The sequence below is a fragment of the Amphibalanus amphitrite genome, unplaced genomic scaffold (assembly GCF_019059575.1).
Source record: "Amphibalanus amphitrite isolate SeventyFive unplaced genomic scaffold, NRLGWU_Aamphi_draft 000403F_arrow, whole genome shotgun sequence".
NCBI classification, from domain to species: Eukaryota; Metazoa; Arthropoda; class Thecostraca; order Balanomorpha; family Balanidae; genus Amphibalanus; species Amphibalanus amphitrite.
This window is the reverse complement of record NW_024881897.1, coordinates 328,240-350,716: the sequence shown is the minus strand read 5'-3', so window position 1 is coordinate 350,716 and position 22,477 is coordinate 328,240. Positions and strand designations below refer to the sequence as shown.

General features: G+C 55.1%; 1 protein-coding gene and 1 long non-coding RNA gene across 2 annotated transcripts; both read left to right on the top strand.

Moving 5' to 3' along the window:
- Window positions 1-14,805: 14,805 nt before the first annotated feature.
- On the top strand, window positions 14,806-16,737 carry LOC122390623 (uncharacterized protein K02A2.6-like). Its single transcript, XM_043383770.1, has 2 exons — window positions 14,806-16,440; window positions 16,726-16,737. Exons 1-2 carry the CDS (start codon window positions 14,806-14,808, stop codon window positions 16,735-16,737), a joined length of 1,647 nt encoding a protein of 548 aa, XP_043239705.1.
- Window positions 16,738-18,229: 1,492 nt separating this feature from the next.
- LOC122390633 lies at window positions 18,230-21,320 on the top strand. Its single transcript, XR_006258189.1, has 2 exons — window positions 18,230-18,587; window positions 21,283-21,320. It is a non-coding gene; the product is annotated as an uncharacterized LOC122390633 (long non-coding RNA).
- The last annotated feature ends 1,157 nt before the right edge of the window (window positions 21,321-22,477 follow it).

Below are 22,477 nucleotides of genomic sequence, written 5' to 3'. Positions count from 1 at the left end.
ACGTCCGCAGTTTACATCACTGGCGCGGCATTATCAAATCGGCCGTCTCTCGACAACACTTTATTCATACGAAATCTTCCAGATGTATTAACGTAAACGCGGCCCGACGCGGAAGCGGTGGCAAAAAGCCGTCGTCGACGGAGAGTTGCCGCACGATAGATGGCAGCTGCGGGCCGCCGAATGCCAATGAGGCGCGCCAGTCTGGTGTGCGCCACAAATGAATTCGGCGCGGCCGCCGGCCACCATCCGTCGCCGCTATCAGCGCGGCACCGACTCAATTGTCCGGCGGCTCGATGTTCCCCCAGGGAGGCAGCCCGTCGGCCGTCAGGGAGTGGGACCGCCGCCGCGCCGGCCGGCCGGCCGCTCTGACCCGCTGCCTCTGTTGCCCCGCTGACCATAGCGGCAGAGGGGCTGTGTCGGGTCGGCTTCAGTATGGTCACTGGTCATCATCATCAAGACTCGACTCGGGTTATCAGAGCGTTTACTTGTATCGACTTCTTGTTGACAAGTATCTGGAGAGGAGACTGTTTCCTTCACGGTTATGTATATATTTGCTGAAGGTTCGAGCCAATGCTCGATTTTTCGCTAGTAGGTAGGTATAAGTTCGGTATGCTACTTTAGATGCGTTTCATGAATATTCTCACCATTCAGTCAAAAAAAAAAAAAAAACGAATTGTGCAGAATGATGACAAAAGCTAAAAGGTTCATCCCATTTGCCGATCTCCGTAAGCAGTTTAACCAGAACATGACCGAGGATAATACCCGGCTCTGTTTCCGTTCATCCGATTGAGCCGTCTCCCCTCGCTGCCGCCACGTGCCCATCACGCGGCGGCGGCACGTGTCCGGCGGCGCTCAGCTGTCGGCACGTGGCGCGCCGTCCCCCGTGGTCGCCGACCGAGCTATCGCCGCCGGTCGGGATTGTCTCGTCAGCGAGCTCCATTCATCGGCGCGCTATCGGCTCACCGCTGCACGGCCGCCGGCCCGTCTCCGTCGACGGCACGTCATCGCGCATAATTACTCTAATGCGCCGCCTCCGCTCGCGCTGTGCTACCACAGCCACCTCCGCCGCCGCTGATCGACGGTGCCGACGATACCGATGATCGCCGATGCCGACGACGTGTCGGCTGTTATCGCGGCGCGGTGTCGACTGTGACGCGGTATCGGCTGCGTTTAGTGGGGCTATGAGCGTCTAATGACCCAGTATAGATGGCAACGTCGCCAGGACTGTAGAGATTGGAGTTCAAGTCTGCAAGGAACATGGACCAGCTTATTGCAATCACATTTAGGAAACTGCTTATAAATAAGAGACGTTAACCGTATATATTATAAGGTTGAAAGTAGTAACAGAGAAGCACGTCTTGTCTTACAGGCTGAACTATTGTTGGTTTCATGTCTACATATTCGTGGCTGACATCAGGCTCTAACCGGTGGCCATGGATGTGTGGAGCTGTCCAAATTTAAAGGTATGCAAATTATATACATGCATGCGTGCATATATCCGTCACGCACCCATATTGAACCAGCACATATCGAGGCGACATCCCGAGGCATCGTTGAAATTGAACGCCTGGCTAACGAGGGTCTGATTAAAATTTGCATATGAAGCATACTTTGGTATTTGCGTTGAGCCTGCTCCGGGCGGGAGACAGTGGAACCTGGCACTGTTCCACAGAGAAGCGTGTCTCTCACCATTCCACTCTTTCTATCCGTCTGCGGTTCATGCTGTAAATGAGGACGAATAAGTGCCACTATTCTTCTGCGGCATTAGAAACGGAATCTCGCCAGCACAGGCAATCTCACATGTAAATGAAGCAAACGAGAAAAATATGCAAAAGTAAACGACGCCCGGTAATAACGGGCCGGGACAATCGCGCGACGGGGATTTGGGATGCCAGATAGCGCCATCAAAATTAAAACCCAGAACAAATTCTGCATTTTATGGCGCGGACACAGAGCCCGGAAAGCTAGGAAATCCTCCGTTACAAATTGCCCCAGAGCGACTAATGTAAATAAGATGTGTTCTTCGAAATTGTCTCGTAAGTTGGACCGCCGGATTAGCTGAAAGAGACGCGCTCGGAAAAAGAATCCCTCAAAGAGAGACGGTGTGTTGTTGGCGTCTGGAAGAGAGCGTGTCTTGGTGTGCGGTGAAGCAGAGCTGGCCAATCTGGTCATTGGGGAGCTCTGCTACCACTGAACATACGAAGATAATGGGGACGTGCCCCACTGGCCCCTAGAAGAGCAAGCGAAAAGTGCCTTACCGAACAATAGCCGCGTTTACATAGGGCTAGTTGCCAGATAGTGGAATTTCCACTAACAGAGGGTTCACGAGAAATACGCCATGGCCAATATCCTGGACGCAATTCGGTGTGCAGACGAAAATATGCATGTGAGTGCTAGAAATTCGTAAATTGCATGATTTCATTGACTTTTTTTGTTAAAAACACGTGATGACAAGCTCAGCAAATCTATTCATGGTGGCTTACGTGGCAAATTGGCTTTCCTTCGTGGGATAATGCCATTCTCATTAGCTCTACTTTGATTAGCGTATGACTGGTGTTCGTGTAAAATAAGCAATTTTCCCTATTTCCTTCATCAATTTGGTAGCTGAAACAGCTACCAATTTACTTCCACTATGACAGTTTCCAGTAACATATGCTACTGATTGGCTAATATTAGCCAATCAGATCTCTGGAGATCCCCGTAGTGCGTTACAACTATGACGCGGCAAAGACATATTTGGATATATCATTTCTGTATTGATATGCCTATCTACATACATTGCATTGGCCTTGTGTGGATGTCATGAAGAGAAATATTTTGGCCTAAGGTCAGTGAGACGCTAGTTGCTACTCTTCTATACGCTATGCCCTTGATATGATTACGGTGTCGTGTTCTGACTGCAGACTCCTGGTAAGTTTGTGCAGGTCTCACGGAAGGGGCGAGGGCGCTCTTTCGCTGTTCGATCCAGCAGGCAACAACAATGATTTTTTGTAAGGGAGTATCAATGGAAGTCACAAATTTATTTAAAAGTTGGTAAAGTTGTTTTGGTTTAAAAGCTGGTGCATTTGCCTTGTCAAGGGTATGGAACCTCAATATATTGCTAAGTCTCATATTTCCAGGATGTTGATAGGTATGTTTGGAAAAAGATGTTTTGATAATGTCGAGAAATGTAGCAAGGACTTTTCTATCTTCAAATCAGTTGCTTGCTACAGTTTCATGATTTTAAGGTGTGCATGAAATTATGAGAAAAGGTAAAAAAATATGAACAAAAATTTCGTTAATTCATGATGCATGATAGAACAAATAATTTTCTTTTGTTGATTAAAGCAAGGCTTGCGACTGAACCATAATGTGCATTGACTGCTGCGCAGTGTCCCAAAATTTGTAGATGTGGGTGGGAAACGACATCCAAATGCAAATCATTTTCCACTCTCACCTCCAGTTTTCAAGCCCAATTTTCCACTCCCAATTCCACTGAGAAGGAGCAATTGCGGGAATGGTTGTTTTACATGTGCTTTGACACAGTTGCAAAATAGGTACCTTCATACGTATATCATAGAAGTAATTACTGGTTATTATTATTGGAGGTTTTTTTTTTTACAGCATTCTCGTCAAGTAAAATACATTATCTTCTTTAAAAGGACCATAGTGTGAGGTGTAAATACAGTCTGTAAGGTTGTCCAGACTAATTGTGCCCCTATTTGTACAGCCTCGGCTGGAGCCGCAGCAGGCGCGCTACGGGGTTCCGGCGCCGACGAGCAGCCGAGCGCAGCAGGCCCGCCACCGGACTCCAGCGCCGACGAGCCGCCGGCCGCAGCGGGCGGGCTCCAGGGTTCCAGCATCGATGAGCCGCCAGCCGCAGCAGGCGGGCTCCAGGGTTCCAGCATCGATGAGCCGCCAGCCGCAGCAGGCGCGCCACCGGGGTCCGGCGCCGACGAGTAGTCGAGCGTAGCAGGTGCGCCACCGGACTCCAGCGCCGACGAGCCGCCGGCCGCAGCGGGCGCGCCACGGGGGTCCGGTGCCGACGAGCGGCCGAGCGCAGCAGGCGGGCCCCGAGGTTCCAGCGCCGAGCCGCCGGCCGCGGCAGGCGCGCCCCGAGGCTCCAGCGCCGATGAGCCGCCGGCCGCAGCAGGCGCGCTACGGGGGTCCGGCGCCGACGAGCAGTCGAGCGTAGCAGGCGCGCCACTGGACTCAAGCGCCGACGAGCCGCCGGCCGCAGCGGGCGCGCCACGGGGATCCGGTGCCGACGAGTAGTCGAGCGTAGCAGGTGCGCCACTGGACCCCAACGCCGACGAGCCGCCGGCCGCAGCGGGCGGACTCCAGGGTTCCAGCATCGATGAGCCGCCGGCCGCAGCAGGCGCGCCACGGGGGTACGGCGCCGACGAGCAGCCGAGCGCAGCAGGCGCGCTTTTGGACTCCAGCGCCGACGAGCCGCCGGCCGCAGCGGGCGGACTCCAGGGTTCCAGCATCGATGAGCCGCCAGCCGCAGCAGGCGCGCCACCGGGGTCCGGCGCCGACGAGCGGCCGAGCGCAGCAGGACTCCAGCGCCGACGAGCCACCGGCCGCAGCGGGCGGACTCCAGGGTGCCAGCATTAGGGTGTCCCAAATTTCACGAAGTTTTCCAATTCACTTAGGATACACCGGGATCCCGTTCCTTGGTTCATTTGAACCTCACACACCAATTTATAGAGTAAACTACCGGTAAACAAGGTTGCCGCTAATACTCTGAAGTTTTATTTGCATTTTGGTGTTATATGATAGTGCAGCGTTGTAGTCTCCAAATACAAAATGGGAAATATGTGTAAGCAACGTAGCAATATTACCTTCTACGATGCTCAGTGATGCTCAGATCCCACGCACATTGCACAATGATGAAAATCCGGGTTTATGTACGCATGCATACGTGTGAAACTGTGTGTGTGCGTGCCCGTATATGCCTCTGTGCGTGTGTGTATGTGTGTGTGTGTGTGTGTGTGCGCGCGCGCGACTGCGTGCGTGCCTACCGGATATAAGGCAATGCCAGTTTTAATCTTGGTGTGGGTGATTTCATGTGCCGCTGATTTCGTTTAGGAGTAAGTGATCAAATAAAGGTCTCAGGTTAGTGCTTCAAATGTCTCGCTTCAGATCGAACCGTCTGCGGCAATGGCACACCACATAAACGCAGATTGAACAGAATCAAATTTACATTGCAGCTATGGGTATTAAGTTCACCGCACCCTGTCCTGAGACCGTCCACGCGTAACATCACCGTACCCTGCTCCGAGATCCGTCTAAACAAGCATCATGCTTTGCTCTGAAAACCGTCTGAAACATCGTACCCTATTCTGAGCTGCGTCTAAAACATCGTACCCCATTCTGAGATCCGTCTTAAACATCGTACACTGCTCTGAGGTCCATTTACACTCTACAGTCTACACGTAACGTCATCGCACCCTGTTTAATATCTGTCTACCACTACAGACCCATGTAACGTCTTTCTTCGTGTGACCGTAAAGCGACCTGTGCCATGCCACCACCTCACTGTAGGCCGGCAGCCTGAAAAAGCGCTAGAAATTCACCCAAACTGACTGTCCGCAATATGAACAAAATAGGTATCATTTAATCCCAAATTGATCGAAGAATACGATTCCGATGCTAGTTTTGCCCTAAGGTCAAAATTGAGGTCGTCAGTTGTCACCAAACACAAGACAATTTAGACTCTCTATAGGCCACCACATTTACCGATTTTAATGATGAACTTTAGTGGTAATTTATTAGTTGACCAATCGTCGTTTTGAACGAAATTTCCTGTCAGACTAGCTCAGGGCACTGTTGTTCACTGTGCCAACATCATTCTGACATATTGCATCGCTTTTCTGCAAGATAAGCTAGCTGTTTGCAAGCAGCTGCAAGACGTAATTTAAAATTATATCCAATTTTTTAATTAGACTTTTATAAAAACGTTATTTCGAGCGGCTAAAAATGAACATTTCATACTAGCCTCTGATTACTCATCTTTTGTTCCATATAGGTGCTTTGCTGCTTTTCCCTGCTACTTTTCGAGATATGCGCCAGTAAACCACATGATGTAGGGGCAATTGTCACCTCGCCGCTCTACTGAAGGCCCGGCGCTCTTTAAAACGCTGGAAGTTGTGAAAAACAAACGCTTATAATCTAAATGAAATATATGTCCCTGAGCTCAGAATTGATCAACGCACACAATGCTGTCAACATTTTTGGGCCAAACTCAAAAATTCAGTCATTATTAACCCCTAAACACAAGTTAGTGGTAATCAACAACAACTTGCTCTTTAGTTAGACTTTTTGAGAAATGTTATTTCGAGCCGTTAAAAATGGCCATGCCATACAAACCACCAATCATCTTTCTATCATACCCTACTCGCAATTTTTGCTAATGCCTGCTACTCTTCGAGGTCACGTGACCTCACCATTAAAAGTGAATGGGGAAATAAGGAAACTGTTGTTTTTGCGCATGGAATGATTTCAAACTATCTCAAGCACACGGAATCGTGATTTCGTGCACTCCTTGCAAGATCCGATGCTTTACTTTTGCATTTTTGACCTTCCGTGACGTCATTGATGACGTCACACCGGTCATAGGAGTTTCTCGTCAATAACTCATGATCAAATTGAGCTAGCGACTTGGGAAAGCCACCAATGGACTCGGGAAGACCTCCCGAATCGAATGATATGCGATACGACCTCCTTCGATTAAGTTCGTGGCCTGATGGGCTCTGAGCTGACCTTGACTCGAGGTCAATACCTTAAGTTGACCTCACCCGAACAAAAAGTATACCATTCGACGCGCCTGAGCCAGGCGAACACGATGGTGCCAAAATCGCTGCTCTGCGGCCATTTTTTGCGAAATTATTTGCCAAAAACCAAACCCTACCTTGGGCTTTTTGACTTCACCTCAGAGGTTACCGGTTGACCTGGGACCTTAAAATCGGGTATCAATCGTTCCGCCTTGAAACGGCGCACACGCTTGTTTTTTCCGCGAGGCTCTAGCTCCATTAGGGGCGAAACAGCAAAAAGGGGTCGTACCAACCCTCCCCCCTCGGCCGGCCGAGGGGGTGGGGGGTCCGACAATAGGTTCGGCGAGGGTTAAGCAGCCCCACTTCGTTTTTAGCATGTTTGCTTGTCACTGAGATCAACAACTCAATCACAAATAATTTCTAGCACTTTTCCGGACCCCCGGCCCAGTGTGCACCTGGGCCAGCGCCTGCAGCTGGTCCTCATCTTTCGTTATGTCCATCATCTCCTGTGCCAGCTTCACTCCGCGATCTGCTCCATCATTCACAACTGCCAGGCTGTTGACGTATTTGTGAACTGCGTTGTAACCTGAGATACTTTTCCATTTTTGACAGTCTCTTGCAACCATTTGAGGGCGCACTCATCCATATTATGGATGAGTGCCTATGATTCTCATAGCCGAGTGCCCGGTGCAACCATTCGAGGGCGCACTCATCCAGATTCTGGATGAGTGCGCCCTCGAATGGTTGCAAGAGCCTGTCAAAAAATGCAAAAGTATCTCAGGTTACAACGCAGTTCACAAATACGTCAACAGCCTGGCAGCTGTGAATGATGGAGCGGATCGCGGAGTGAAGCTGGCACAGGAGATGATGGACAGAACGAAAGATGAGGACCAGCTGCAGGCGCTGGCCCAGGTGGTGGCATGGCACAGGTCGCTTTACGGTCAAACGAAGAAGGACGTTACATGGGTCTGTAGTGGTAGACAGATATTAAACAGGGTGCGATGACGTTATGTGTAGACTGTAGAGTGTAGATGGGCCTTAGAACAGTGTAGGATGTTTTAGACGGACCTCAGAGCAGTGTACGATGTTTAAGACGGATCTCAGAAAAGGATACGATGTTTTAGACGAATCTCAGAGCAGGGTACGATATTTTAGACGGATCTCATAGCCGGGCACGATGCTGTTGACGGATCTCAGAGCAGTGTATGATGTTTAAGACGGATCTCAGAATGGGGTACGATGTTTCAGACGCATTTCAGAATAGAGTACAATGTTTCAGACGGTTTTTAGAGCAAGGCATGATGTTTGTTTAGACGGATCTCGGAGCAGGGTACGGTGATGTTGCTACGCGTGGACGGTCTCAGGACAGGGTACGGTGAACTTTATACCCATAGCTGCAATGTAAATTTGATTCTGTTCAATCTGCGTTTATGTGGTGTGCCATTGCCGCAGACGGTTCGATCTGAAGCGGGACATTTAAAGCACTAACCTGAGACCTTTATTTGATCGCTTACTCCTAAACGAAATCAGCGGCACATGAAATCACCCACACCAAGATTAAAACTGGCATTACCTTCTATCCGGCAGGCACGCACGCAGTCGTGCGCGCGCGCGCGCACACACACACACACACACACACATATACACACGCGCACAGAGGCATACGGGCACACACACACACAGTTTCACACGTATGTATGCGTACATAAACCCGGATTTTCATCATTGTGCAATGTGCGTGGGATCTGAGCATCACTGAGCATCGAAGAAGGTAATATTGCTACGTTGCTTACACATATTTCCAATTTTGCATTTGGAGACTACAACGCTGCACTATCATATAACACCAAAATGCAAATAAAACTTCAGAGCACTAGCGGCAACCTTGTTTACCGGTAGTTTACTCTATAAATTGGTGTGTGAGGTTCAAATGAACCAAGGAACGGGATCCCGGTGTATCCTAAGTGAATTGGAAAACTTCGTGAAATTTGGGACACCCTAGCCAGCATCGATGAGCCGCCAGCCGCAGCAGGCGCGCCACCGGGGTCCGGCGCCGACGAGCGGCCGAGCGCAGCAGGCGCGCTACTGGACTCCAGCGCCGATGAGCCGCCGGCCGCAGCAGGCGCGCCACGGGGGTCCGGTGCCGACGAGCAGCCGAGCGCAGCAGGCGGGCCCCGAGGTTCCAGCGCCGAGCCGCCGGCCGCGGCAGGCGCGCCCCGAGGCTCCAGCGCCGTTGAGCCGCCGGCCGCAGCAGGCGCGCTACGGGGGTCCGGCGCCGACGAGCAGTCGAGCGTAGCAGGCGCGCCACTGGACTCAAGCGCCGACGAGCCGCCGGCCGCAGCAGGCGGACTCCAGGGTTCCAGCATCGATGAGCCGCCAGCCGCAGCGGGCGGGCTCCAGGGTTCCAGCATCGATGAGCCGCCAGCCGCAGCAGGCGCGCCACCGGGGTCCGGCGCCGACGAGCAGCCGAGCGCAGCAGGCGCGCTTCTGGACTCCAGCGCGGACGAGCCGCCGGCCGCAGCGGGCGCGCCACGGGGGTCCGGTGCCGACGAGTAGTCGAGCGTAGCAGGTGCGCCACTGGACTCCAACGCCGACGAGCCGCCGGCCGCAGCGGGCGGACTCCAGGGTTCCAGCGCCGACGAGCTGACGGCCGTAGCGAGCGCGCTCCAGGATTCACGCACCGACGAGCCGCCGGCCGCAGCAGGCGCGCTACTGGACTCCAGCGCCGACGAGCCGCCGGCCGGAGCGGGCCGGCTCTAAGATCCACGCACCGACGAGCCGCGGGCCGCCGCGGCCGGCCTCCATACGGAGGACGACACAACATCACCGTTCAGGTAATCCGCGCTCCAGCTGCAAGGCGCGGCCGACTCGGGGTAAAGTGGACGTACAGAGGTACGAATCACTCTCCGCCCACCCCCGCCAGCCGCGCCTACTGAAAATGGGCCGCGCAACCCTTAGCAAAATGTCCAGGCGTATTGCATTTGAAGCAAATAACCTCTGCAGCACTTGTCTGCTGTCGATCCTTACTGGGCTTGGTACATTCCCTACGCCAGTGTCCCTCCAGGCCACAGTTCGGACACGGCCCCGGCGGTGAACGTCTGTGAGTCCTTTCCTGTCGTCCTGCCTGGAGTGCATCCACCTTCTTCTCCAGATTCGCCACAACCAGGGACAGCTTGCAGATACCTCATCCTCCAGGCGGTGCTCTTGAGACTGTTCCTCAATATGACGTACACGAGGTCCCATTACCTGCTCCAGCTGTCGAGCTCTTTGCAGTAGGTCCCTGTAACTTTCTGTTTCCTTCAGGGTCAGTAGTAACTGCACTCTCATAGCTTCATCAACATTGTTCAGAAATGTGGAGCGACAAACAGTTCCCAACTGTTCTTCACTGAAGGGAGCATATGCTTTCCTGCCAAGGCTCTTCAAAGCCTCGCCATACTGCATGACAGTTTCTCCAGGCATGCGTGAACGCTTGGACAGCATGATGGCATAATCTGTAGGGAGAGCTGGTGTATGATACTCAGCTTTGAGCGCCTTTTTCAGTGTGTGAATGTCAGTACACTCCATGGCAGGCAACTGGCGACAAAAATCAAAAGCTGGTCCAGTCAGGCAGGCAGGGAGCTGCAGGAACTGCTTTTGTTCTGACCACTCATTGGCTTTTGACACCACTTCAAAATGGGCCAAGAATCTTTCCACATCACCAGAACCATTAAATCTGTCTGGCTTAACAGGGGCACACGCCATGTCCTGTGTCCGTGGCTCCTTGGCCGCTACTTTAAAGAGAGTGCTTGAACTTTTTCATCCACGCTATCACAAAAACTCATTGACTTGCTGGAATTCTGCCACCTCAAGCGTCTTCGGAAGCAAGAGTGGGTTCCAGACTGGGTTGAATGGCTGCCTCCAAATGTGAGAAACTGTTCACTCAGAAATACAAGTATATTCAACCCAGTCGACGCTGTGGGCAAAGCGGGACAAACAGATAGTTAGAACACCTCCCAACAATGCCAACCACCGCATGCAAGCAATGCAAGGCGCTGCCATCGCATTCGCTTAGCATGCCAGATTAATCCAAAGTGGACGTGCAAACATGCCAACAGTACATGCTCCAGCCCAGACCGTACAAATAGGGGCACAATTAGTCTGGACAACCTTACAGACTGTATTTACACCTCACACTATGGTCCTTTTAAAGAAGATAATGTATTTTACTTGACGAGAATGCTGCAAAAAAATCCTCCAATAATAATAACCAGTAATTACTTCTATGATATACGTATGAAGGTACCTATTTTGCAACTGTGTCAAAGCACAAAAGAACAGCATTCTGACAGCTCACTGTGTTATGTTGAAATGGCAAGTTTGGTTAAACTTCGTCAGTGCTGAACTTTGATTTTAATGGCTAATTATTTTGTCATTTCAGAGTGTTAATGGAAACAGACGATACTGAACTGGGGCCGGACGCGGCAGACGACGTACGCTGTGTTGCGCTGGGCAAAACAGTCCAAGATGCTGGTAGCGGGTGAAATACGCAGCTGCTCGTCGTCTCCTAGAGCGCCGCGGACGCCGTGGACTGTGCCATCAAAGTCGACGGAAAGTCGGTTCCAGCAGCCGACCGTCTCAAACTACTCGGAGCCACCCCCTCAACCTGCTCCTTCACTTCGGGGCCCATTGCCGCAGTCTCCGCTCCCGAGTGCGCCCCGGATCCAGCAGCTTCGCAAGCTGACAGCGCGGCGCTGGGGACTAGAGGAACGACAGCTCTGCGCTGTAGCGTCTGGATACGTCCGTGGAGTGCTGGTGCACGCGGCCGCCACCTGGCTCCCGGTGACGCCACAATCCCACGTGGAACTCCTCCAAAGGGAGATGCAGGCGGTGACCCGTATATCACCGGCTGCCCCTTGTTTATCCCAGCCCACGCAGTGATGGTGAAGTCCGGACTGATGCCGGTGCCCGCTGGCCGCCCGGCGAGACGTGCTGGTAGCGAAGCTCTTCGCCAAGGCGCACGCGCTCCCCGAGGGCAAGCCCTCAGGACTATCGCGGAAGATGGGCCGCCCAGCCGACTGAAGTCGGTGACGGGCTGGCGTGGGGTGGGGCACGAAACCTGGCGAGCGGCTGGGATAATCTCTGATTCATGCTCGTGTCGCCAGTCGCGAGTGACATCTGTGTGCGGCGCGCGCGTCCAAGATGGCGGGCGGCGATGAGGCGCAGTCGGCCGCCGCCGCCGAGAAGCCGTCTGAGATGGAGCTACTTCGGGGCATGCTGCAGCAGCAATTGGAGCTGGCTGCAGCGGCAGCGCGACGTGAGGAGCGGATGGCGGCGCTGTTGGAGCGGGTGCTTCCCGGCCCGACGGCCGTGCAGGACGCCACGGCACCCGCCCAGGCAGCCGCGGGGCCCGATTCCGGCGCCCGGCCGCGTGCACGCATGACCGCCGCCGGCACGCCCACGCCCCGGCTGGCGGCTACCGCTACCCTCAAGGAGTTTGAGGCCTGGAAAGAGAAGTTCTCCGGCTACTGCCTCCTCACCGTCGTCCACGATCTCACCGAGGCTGAGCAGCGGGCCGCCCTGCTCGCTGTTCTCGACGACGACTGGGCCCGCGTGGTCCGGTTTGGCCTGCCCATCCCGGCCGAGGCGTCCATGGCCGATGTAATCACCGCCATGCACACCCACCTTCGGCGGCAGCGGAACGTGGTGATCGACCGCTGCGAGTTTAACATGCGGATGCTGGAGCCAGGCGAGTCAGTGGACGATTTTATCTGCGCCCTGAAGGAGATAGCGTCCTGCTGTGATTTTTGCCCGAACTGCACCGATGATAGGTTCCGAGACCATCTGGTGGTGGGCACCAGTGATGACGAGGCCAGACGCCGCATGCTGGAACTGCCCGATCTGACCTTCCAGATGGCCGCCGACCTGTGCCGGGCGTCCGAGAGCGCCCGTCTCAACAGCTCGGCGATCCGTGGCCCGGGCGAGCCGTCTCTGCGCCGGCTCTCCGAGTACCGGCGACAGCGCGGTCGGCCGAGCGGCGCGGACTCGCGCTCGGCCGACCAGACCCGGCGGTGTGACCGCTGCGGTGCCGCGCAGCACACGGACGGTCGTGCCTGCCCCGCCCTGGGTCGCACCTGCCACCGATGGCCACGAACGGGACCACTTTTCCTCGGTCTGTCGGCATGCCGCGGGCACTGAAGAGCGGCGCCGGCAGACGCCTAGTTCCGAGCGCAGCCACCAGGGACAGGACTGGCGCTTCCGTAGCGCGAGCAGCAGCCGCCAGGGGAGGGGCCGGCGCCACCGTAGCGCAATCAGCCGCCGCCGTGTCAGCACGGCTGCCGACGCGTCGCACCGGCAGGTTTCGGTGCTGGCAGCGAATGTAACCACGAGAGACACGGGGAACCGGCAGCAGTCAGCGCCGCCGGCAGCCCGGACGCCGGGCGCGCGCCTCAACAGTGTGACGGCCCACCGGTCGCCGCAGGTCCGGCTACAGCTGCACCTGCCAAACGGAGTCAGGCGGACGACCGTATGGACGCCCGACACAGGCGCCGAGATATCAGCCCTCTCACTGCAACAAGCCGAGTCCATGGGAGTGAGCAGAGCGGACCTCACGCCCTCCACGGCTGTGCTGTGGGCCGCCGACAGCCGCCGGCTGGACTGTGTGGGCACGTGCGCCCTCACCCTGCAGCTCGGTGACGTCATACAGACCGTGCAGGTGTCCGTTCTGCGAGCACTGCACTCACCACTGCTGTCGTGGCACGATTGTATCGGCCTGGGAATTCTACCGGCGAGCTTTCCCCGGCAGATTTGCCAGCGCGGCTCGGCAGCCGAGACTGGGACGGACGGTGGGGCACCGGAGCCGCCGCCGCCCGGCGAGCCGCCTGAGGCCCCCGCCGCCGGCAGACAGCCCGCACTACGGCGCTGCAGCGGCACGACGGCGGCACCTGAGGAGACCCGGGACATAAGCCGCGTCTCTGCCGCCGACCGGCCGGCCGCCAGCTCGGCCGGCGCCGACCCGACCGGGCGGGCGCCGCCGCCCGGCCCTACGCGCGCGCCGCCGCCCGGCCGCCGGTGGCACCCCCTCCGCACGGCAGCGGCGGGCAGATTTCGACAAATTGAAAGCCGAGTTCCCGAGGGTCTTCGATACGGAGTCGACCCTGCGGAAGATGACGGGGGAGCCGATGAAGATCGAGCTGACGGACGACGCCGTCCCTCACGCTGTGACCACCGCCCGGAATATCCCGTTCTGTTGGCGAGAGGACGTGCGACTGCAACTCGACGAGCTGATGGAAAAGGACATCATCGAGCCGGTGGAGCACCCCACAGACTGGTGTCATCCGATCGTTCCTGTGGCCAAGGGGTCGTCAGACGGCACAGTGTCCGGCTGTCGGCTGACCGTGGACTTCACGAAACTGAACCGGTTCGTGAAGCGACCGACGTACCCGGTCCGCTCGCCTCAAGACGCACTCGCCTTCGTCTCACCCGGCGCTGCGTACTTCACCAAGCTGGACAGCAAGGCGGGGTACCACCAGGTCCCCATCCGGCCAGAAGACAGAGACGAGACCTGACGTGTTTTATCACGCCGTGGGGCCGCTACCGGTACCTGAGGGCTCCAATGGGAATCGTCAGCTCTGGCGACGTGTACAACCAGCGCGGTGACGCCGCGCTCGGCGACATCCCGCGCACGTGTAAGGTCGTGGACGACGTCCTGGCCTATGACGCTGACTACGCCGCCCACCTGCAGCACGTGCGGCAGATTCTGCTAAGGTGTGACCAGCACGGTATCACACTCAACCCGGACAAATGTCAGTTCGCGGAAGACGAGGTCGAATTCTGCGGCTTTCGCATCAATTCGGCTGGCTATACCGCCGACGGCAAGAAAGTCCGTGCCATCCAGGCCTTCCCCAGGCCGGGCAACATCACCGACCTACGGTCGTTCCTCGGCCTGGTGACCCAGCTCGGCGCCTTCTCCCCAGAGGTCGCCGCCGCCGCCTAGCCGCTGAGACAGCTGCTGCGGCCGCGGAACGCGTGGCTGTGGACGCCAGCGCACGAGCAGGCGTTCAGCGCGGTGAAGATGGCACTCACGTCGCCTCCCGTGCTCGACTTCTTCGACCCTCGCCGCCGCACAGTCCTTGAGACTGACGCCGCTCGCTCCGGCGGCCTGGGCTACTTCCTGCTGCAGCAAGACGCCGCAGGCCGGTGGCGACTGATCCAGTGCGGCTCACGCTTCCTATCGGACGCCGAGTCGCGGTACGCCGTGATCGAGTTGGAGCTGCTGGCCCTGGCCTGGGCCTGCAAGAAATGCAGCATCTATCTCGGCGGGATGCAGCGGTTTGAAGTCCTGACCGATCACCGGCCGCTCATCCCGATCCTCAACAGTAAGAGCCTTGCGGAGATCGAAAATCCGCGGCTCCAGCGGCTACGAGAACGGCTGGCGCCGTTCAACCTGCTCGCCATCTGGCGGCAAGGCAAGCTGCACGCCATCCCGGACGCGCTGTCGCGCGCGCCGGTGGATGACCCGGCGCCTGAGGACGAGGAAGCCGAGAGGGACGCCAGCCATCAGCTCGCCAGCGTGCTCTCACGGCTGGCCACCGACGGGGCGGACGACGGTCCCAGCCCGTTCAAAGACGCGGCGCTGACAGAGGTGCGCGCCGCCGCCGCCGCCGATCCGGAGCTCATCGCAGTCACTGACCTGATCCTGAACGGGTTTCCAGAGCACCGGTCACAGCTGGACCCGCGCCTCCGACCGTACTGGGGAGTTCGGGACCGGCTGGCCGTGGACGACGGCCTGGTGGTGTGCGGCCAGCGGCTCGTGATACCGCCCAGTCTGCGGCGCGCCACGCTCGAGCGCTTGCACGCCAGTCACCAGGGCGTCGAGCGCACCAAACGCCGCGCGCGGCAGGTAGTCTACTGGCCGTTCCTGGACAGTGACATTGCGAACCATGTCGGAGCGTGCCCGGCCTGCCAGCAGTACCTGCCCAGTCAGCAGAAGGAGCCGCTGATGCCGGAAAAGACGCCATCACGAGTGCTTGAGGCTGTCTCCGCTGACTACTTCGCCTGGGCCGGCCGCACGTTCCTGGTATACGCGGACCGGCTGTCCGGGTGGCCGTTTGTGTCGCACGTGGCCGGCGAGGCGACTGCCAGAGACCTGGTCTGCAGCCTGCGCCAGATATTCGCGGCCACCGGTGTGCCCACCACCCTCCGGACAGACGGTGGACACCAGTTCACCGCCCGGCTCACCCGAGAGTTTCTGCGCCGCTGGGGAGTGGAGCACCAGATCTCTACACCGCACTACCCTCAGTCTAATGGGCACGCCGAGTCGGCGGTCAAGGCCGCCAAACGGCTCATCCAGAAGGCGACCAGCAGCGGCGAGCTCGACACGGACGCCTACGCGCAGGGGCTGCTGGAGCTGCGCAACACGCCGCGCGCCGACGGCCGCTCTCCGGCTCAGGTCCTGTTCGGCCACCCGCTGAGATCGGCAGTGCCGGCGCACCACCGGGCCTTCGCCGACTGCTGGCAGCGGGCGGCGGACGACTGTGACGCCAGGGCCGCCGCGCAGCAACAGGAAACAGCCGAGCGGTACGACACGACAGCCCGCCAGCACAGCGCGCTCACCATGGGTCAGCGTGTGCTCGTCCAAGACCCGCGGTCGGGGCTGTGGGACCGCGTCGGCGTCATCACGGCGGTCGGGCAGCGGCGCGACTACCTGGTCCGGCTGCCCAGTGGCCGAGTCTACTGGCGGAACCAGCGCTATCTGCGACCCCAGAGATCTCTCATCTCGGAGGGCGCCGCCACACCTGCACCCGGGCGCCGGCAGCAGCTCGCTCCGAGCTCGGCACCCGACGGCACGGAGGAGACCGCCGCCGCTGCGCCGGCGGGCGGACAGCCGGCACCACCGGTGCTGCGGAACAGCGCCGACGACCCCAGCTCAGTGCGCCGTGGGACGCGCCGCCGTCGCCGTCCGGCCCGACTGACCGTGCGCTGGGCGGACCAGACGTACGACTGAGTTCGTGCGTCCACACCGTGTGTGGTGTACATTTTTGTTTATGTGTTAGACGCAATGCGTATCTTGTACCGACGCATGCGTCTTGAGGGGGGGTGTTGTGATGGGGCACGTTTTCCTTTCCCTTCATTTGGTCTCACCCCCCGGTCATATGGAAGCACATAAAAAATAAACAGTTCCATGGTCGCCGCCATCGTGTTTCGGTCGTCCTGTGTCGCTCCAAGGATATCGCCGTGTTAATCGCCACTACCGACCATAACAGAACTGACGCATCGGCGGAAGCGGGAGTCCGCAGCGGAGAAGCCTTCGTGGAGTGTACACGGGTGTGGGAAATGAATGCTAAGTGTATCCAAATTGAAGGCACTGCTCTCGAATGATATAAATACTGAACAGCTTTGGATTGTTTATATTCCAAATGTTTACTTTCAGGACGAGTACTCGCTTGTCATTCGGTCGTCAACTCTCTCCGACCCCGGCTTAGCGCAGGCACGTATAACCTAGAATTTGGCCGAGGGGGGGGGGAGCGGAGGAATCCCGTAGAGAGAGCCTCCTACCTACAGAGGGCCCTCTACCCGAGGAGTCAGAGGGGTCCAGGGTCCTAGTGGTCAGACACAGACACTAGCGGTTATTCACAGGAGGCCCCACGCAGTAAATTGAAGGGCCCTAGGTGGCAGGCGAGTCGGAGAGCCTTGATTGTCCTGAGTCCTGACGTGATTTTTTGGGGGATTCCCATGAATTTCGTTCGTCTCCGACGTGATTTTGGCCAACGTTGGCCTTCTGCCAGCATGGGCCCTGAAAACCCCTAGGGGGAGGCGCACCCCGTCCGTCCCCCCTTGGGTACGTCCTCGGTCGGTCCAGCGACTCCACACGCGCCTACCGACACACAAGAAACTCTTGCCATTATGTTTGCTTCTGACGCAATCACGACAGAATTACGCTCTAATGATATGCATGCTGCCAATTGCCATTGCTTTGGAGTCGGTGTTTTGAATTTCTGCGTTTTTTGGATCGGCTCCACTCTCCAGACAGCTGGCTTAGCCTAATCGACCAGAGCAATGCGACACCTATACCAACTTGATACCAACCTACTTGGCGGGGTGGTGAATTCATGAAGTGCGAATGCGAAACATGGCAATAGATGGCGGAACAAACAGCATGGGGAACGCTGGGACACGCATTGAGGAATGAAATCCGTCACTTCCCAGATTTCGAACGCATCCTTAGAGTGCATTACTTTTATGTGCTTGCGTTCGGTCTTGGGATTTCTCAGCAGATGTCGCCAACAGTAGAGAGATTGATCTAGAATGTCTCGTTATCGGAAAAGTATGGTAGCCATACACCAAATGGTTTTTGCGTTTAGCTACCATATTACTTCCGATATGACTGTTGACATCACTGCCGATATGACGGAGCAGTGCATTTACAATATGCCAAGGGCAGTAACATGCCGTCAGTCACGTCAGTCATCGGTCTTGGCTATCTGTAAGAATCTTGGCAGGAATCTTGGCCTTTTCTTGGACCCATAGCCTCGGCCTTCGACCAATCATATCGCCGAATTCGCAAGCGGTGAGAGACAAATACGGCGTGCCAAAGACATATTGGGTGTCTCAAAATCACTGAGAACTCTGTAGCTCAAAACTTAAGCCCTGCACTCTTTTAGATCTACCCCGTTGAGTGGCATTCTTGTGAAAATTATGTAAAGATATTTATCAGAATAAGGTAGAAGTGTAGGGGGTGGCAGGTGAGGTGCAGAAGAAGAAGAAGAAGTTGTACCTATCCAGTAATTTTATCTTGATTTGTGGACTAGACGAAGACTAGATTTTGATGAAGAAATCGACAAACTTGAACTGCAGGTAAGGTGTTGGTTTGTCATGCCGATTGTCTTGAAACCCTTTCCCATAGGCGCGGGAGCCGGGGGGGGGGGGGCAGTGGGGGCAGCTTGCCCCCCCAACTCTGGGGCCGTGGGGGCGGTGCCCCCACATCTTTGAGACGGAATACCACACTTTTTTTGCAAATGTTTTCTTTTTTGTTGAAAAAGCCGAGGGGTGAAAAATAAGTGGCCTAAAACCGGTGAGAAAACTAGATTTGGGGGTACCCTAGGTTGATCTCTATTATGGTGTGCCCCCCCAGTCGGAAAGCAGTTCCCGCGCCCCTGCCATTTCCTTTTAATCTTTCAATTAAAATCATCAACTCCTATCCAAACCACCAAAGAGCCGACATCTCACTCAGTCAAAATTTTCGTTCAGAGGCCAGTTTTACTTTACCCGATTTACCAACAAAAATAGCTGCCTGGAATTTTTCTCCTCATATATCCATTCCACGTAGGTACAACATACAGAGGGTAAACGCGATAGGCATGTAAGCAGTGAGGGCTTCACCATTTACCTACACTCCATATGTGAATTAGCCTTTAGGCAAAATAATCCGGCAGGTGGCTATTTTCTGTTTGTAAAACTGGCCTCAGACGGAGTGCTATCATTTGATTTACCATCACACGATCAGGCAGCAACAAAGTTTGTGGTTTTAGAATCTTGAAAAACTTTCTTGGGAGTGGCACTTGGTAGACATCCGTTTGAGATTCTGCTAGAGCAATAGCATCGCGCTCAAGCCAGCCAAATTTTAGACTGCCAACACAAGAAAAAAATGTTTGGTTAATCAGATTTCAGGCTTCAAAATATTAGGTAAAGCATCAATAGGCATTTAATTCAATTCTGGTGGTAAAAATCATGACCATATGTTGGCATGACATCAATTTTTATTTTTTTTTGTGGTACAACTTGTAGATTGAGGCTTGAAGATGCTCAAATAGCTGATATTTTTGATGCGTGTGTTGATGAAGACTGAAGTCCAATGAAAATAAAAAGCAGAAATTATCCTGACCTTACCTTCCCTACTAACCTTCAACCTCCAACCTATCAGCCTACAAACCACCGTTCAGACTTTATCTACACGCAGGTTTAACCCGCGCACCGACGGGGGGGGGGCGGATATCCGCCCCCCCTGAGGTTTTTCGCGAATAGCGGGAAAACCGCGGCGCGTAGCGCCGCGAAATTTGGTATGACTATAACCTCATCAATTTTACACATGGTGTGCAAGTTTAAACCTCCTACCTTTTAAGGTCAGGTCACCAGGTCACTTTGAATGACCCAACCTCAAGTCACTTTTTTGCAACTTTGTCCCCGTGCCAGAGCTACAGTAGATGTCTGAGGCCTTTGAAAGTCGCAGGATATTATTAGGTCATTAGTATCTACAATTTGTATATCTCGGAATTTTGATATCGGTGACCTAAGGTCAGGTCATTTTCGCGACCTCCCCATTATAAGTCAATGAGGGAAAAATCAACTCCCTGTTTTTACCACTAAAACGGGTCGGAATGGCCCCATATACCATACATGACTTCATATACGATCAACCTTCACTACCTTGAGGTCTGTTTTGCTGTTGGGCAGCTGTGAGGTCATGTGACGTCATCAAAGGTCACCAAAGGTTTTTGGCCAATAACTCCGTACAGGAACAAGATACAGACGCGTGGATGGTCTCATTGTGTTCAGCTCGTCAAGACGCATCGAATGATATACATGATGACCTCGAGGTCACGTGACCTGAGGTCAACCTTTGACCTTGACCTTTCGAGGTCAACATATACATCATTCGATGCGGATTGACGAGAGGATCACGATGATGCCCTTAGTTTGTTCCTATCTTGACTAATTCGAAAGTTATTCGAGAAAAACTCTCTCCATATCTAGCGCCGCCATTTTGACTTTTTCGACCCCTGTGACGTCATCTTTGACCTGACCTGAAAATGACCTTAGTAAAAATTGTAGATCTTGGCCGTGCGTATCCGATGCCGTCTACCGCTTGTCGCTATCTTGCTTCGTTCTCGAGATCTCAGGGGGGGGGGCGGTCATCCGCCCCCCCCCCCCCCGTCGGTGCGAAGTTGGCGCAGACCCCCGTCGGTGCGCGGGTTAACATTTTATGATAAAGTAAAAAATTCTCAGCTTGTAATCCAATGTCTTTCAAAACCAATTGGCCTTTTTGGCCTTGCGAATGGTAAACGGAGAGAGAGGGAGAGAGTTGCCTAACTCTATCATGTAAAAACTGTTTTTAGAAAATAGCACTGTGTTTTATCCTGGCTTCATGACTCTCTAACGCTCCTTGAAACCGCTTGTTTTCTGACAATTGGTGATACAGAGAGGGTCTGCATTAATGTCCAAGTATGGTCATTTAGGATCAATTGTTGGTGCCCTCGTTTTATATTATTCCATCAGCCTTAGTTTGCCCAACTGACATGCGCTGAATTTGTCGCATGTGACGTTACACCTGACGTGCGCCGAAATTTTAGGTGGAACCCTGGTACTACGCCAAACATAAGTTATAGCATGATCACTGCTCAGTTGCGCAGGTTCACCAGAACAGCTTCATGGGTGCAAAATGACCACCGCAGCGCCCGTAAACCCTAATAAACAAACAAGCAAACATCAGTTGCGCAGTTAATGCCAATTTTTACAGTTTTGATTGTCTATTGATATTGTTTGGTCTTTTCAGGACTCGTGGCGCTGCTCGCCTCCTCGCCAATGCGAATGCGTTCTCTGAGGACAACCCGCCCAAGGCTACCATGGCGAAGCCACGCCACCGCGCCGGCTATAGACTCACGGCCTGAAGCGAGTTTGGGCGCGACGGCTGGCGAGCCAAGGCGGCGGAAAGTCGTCTGGCGGAGCTCCCGTCTGAGGCGAGCTTGATCTGGTCAGACAGCTCCGCCACCGATGGTGTGCTAGATGGAGGAGGGGGGGCCACCCCCCCCCGAACCGCGACATCCGAGAGGTGCGTGTCGCGGCAGGCGCCCTCTGCTCTAGCACGCGCGGCGAGCTATTCGCCCTAAGAGCGGTGTTGGAGGAGCTGGCCGGACGGATGGTACCGGTCGATATGGGTCGACCGCCGTCTATCCGGTCCATTCTGCTGTTCCAGCTCCAGGACCGGCCGCGCCGTCGCCACCCGTCCGGCGTCAGTGGAGGACCGCTCATCAGCTGTCGATTTTCATCAGTTTCGCTTGGACCACTGGTCGGGCTCCTGCCAGTGCCGACATTGGGTTGGGCGGAGTCCTACCGATGAATGCCGCGAGTGCTGCAACATTGGCTCGGTACATCTCGGTACATTTTCCCGAGTCTGGTGTGGCTACGGGGAGACGGATTTGGTGACCCTGGCTGCCGCCGTGAGAACCATCCAGAACCGTACGGCTCTGCTGCCGCAGCAGCTGAAAGGAACGCAACAACAATAACTACAACAGCAGCTGCTAATGAAAGGGGAAATCATGGAGCCGGATGACCCGGCACATGGCGCTCAGCCAGCTGAGAATGAGAGCAGCTATCAAATCGCCAGCAGGGTGCTGCGGCTGGTAACTGACGACCTTAACAGAGAGAGCGCCTCCGCTGATGCGGATGAAACTACCCCCTCTCGGGTTTGTTTGACGCCGTCTCCGTCGACTCTTTCGCCTGGGCCGGCTGGCGACCGCGACATTTCTTGTGCAGTGACTCGTAACTATGTTCACCAAACTTTTAAAACTCCTCACGTTAGCATCTTTAAAGAATGTTTCCCTTGTACACTGCTGCAATGTCTTATGTAGGCATATGGTAGGTACAGTCTAAACGAGTGTGGAATGCTTTGTTGTGCTTGCTTGTTCTGTATTTCGTTTGCTATTTATCACGGTGACTATAATTTATTTTGACCAACCCTTGCCTTGTTG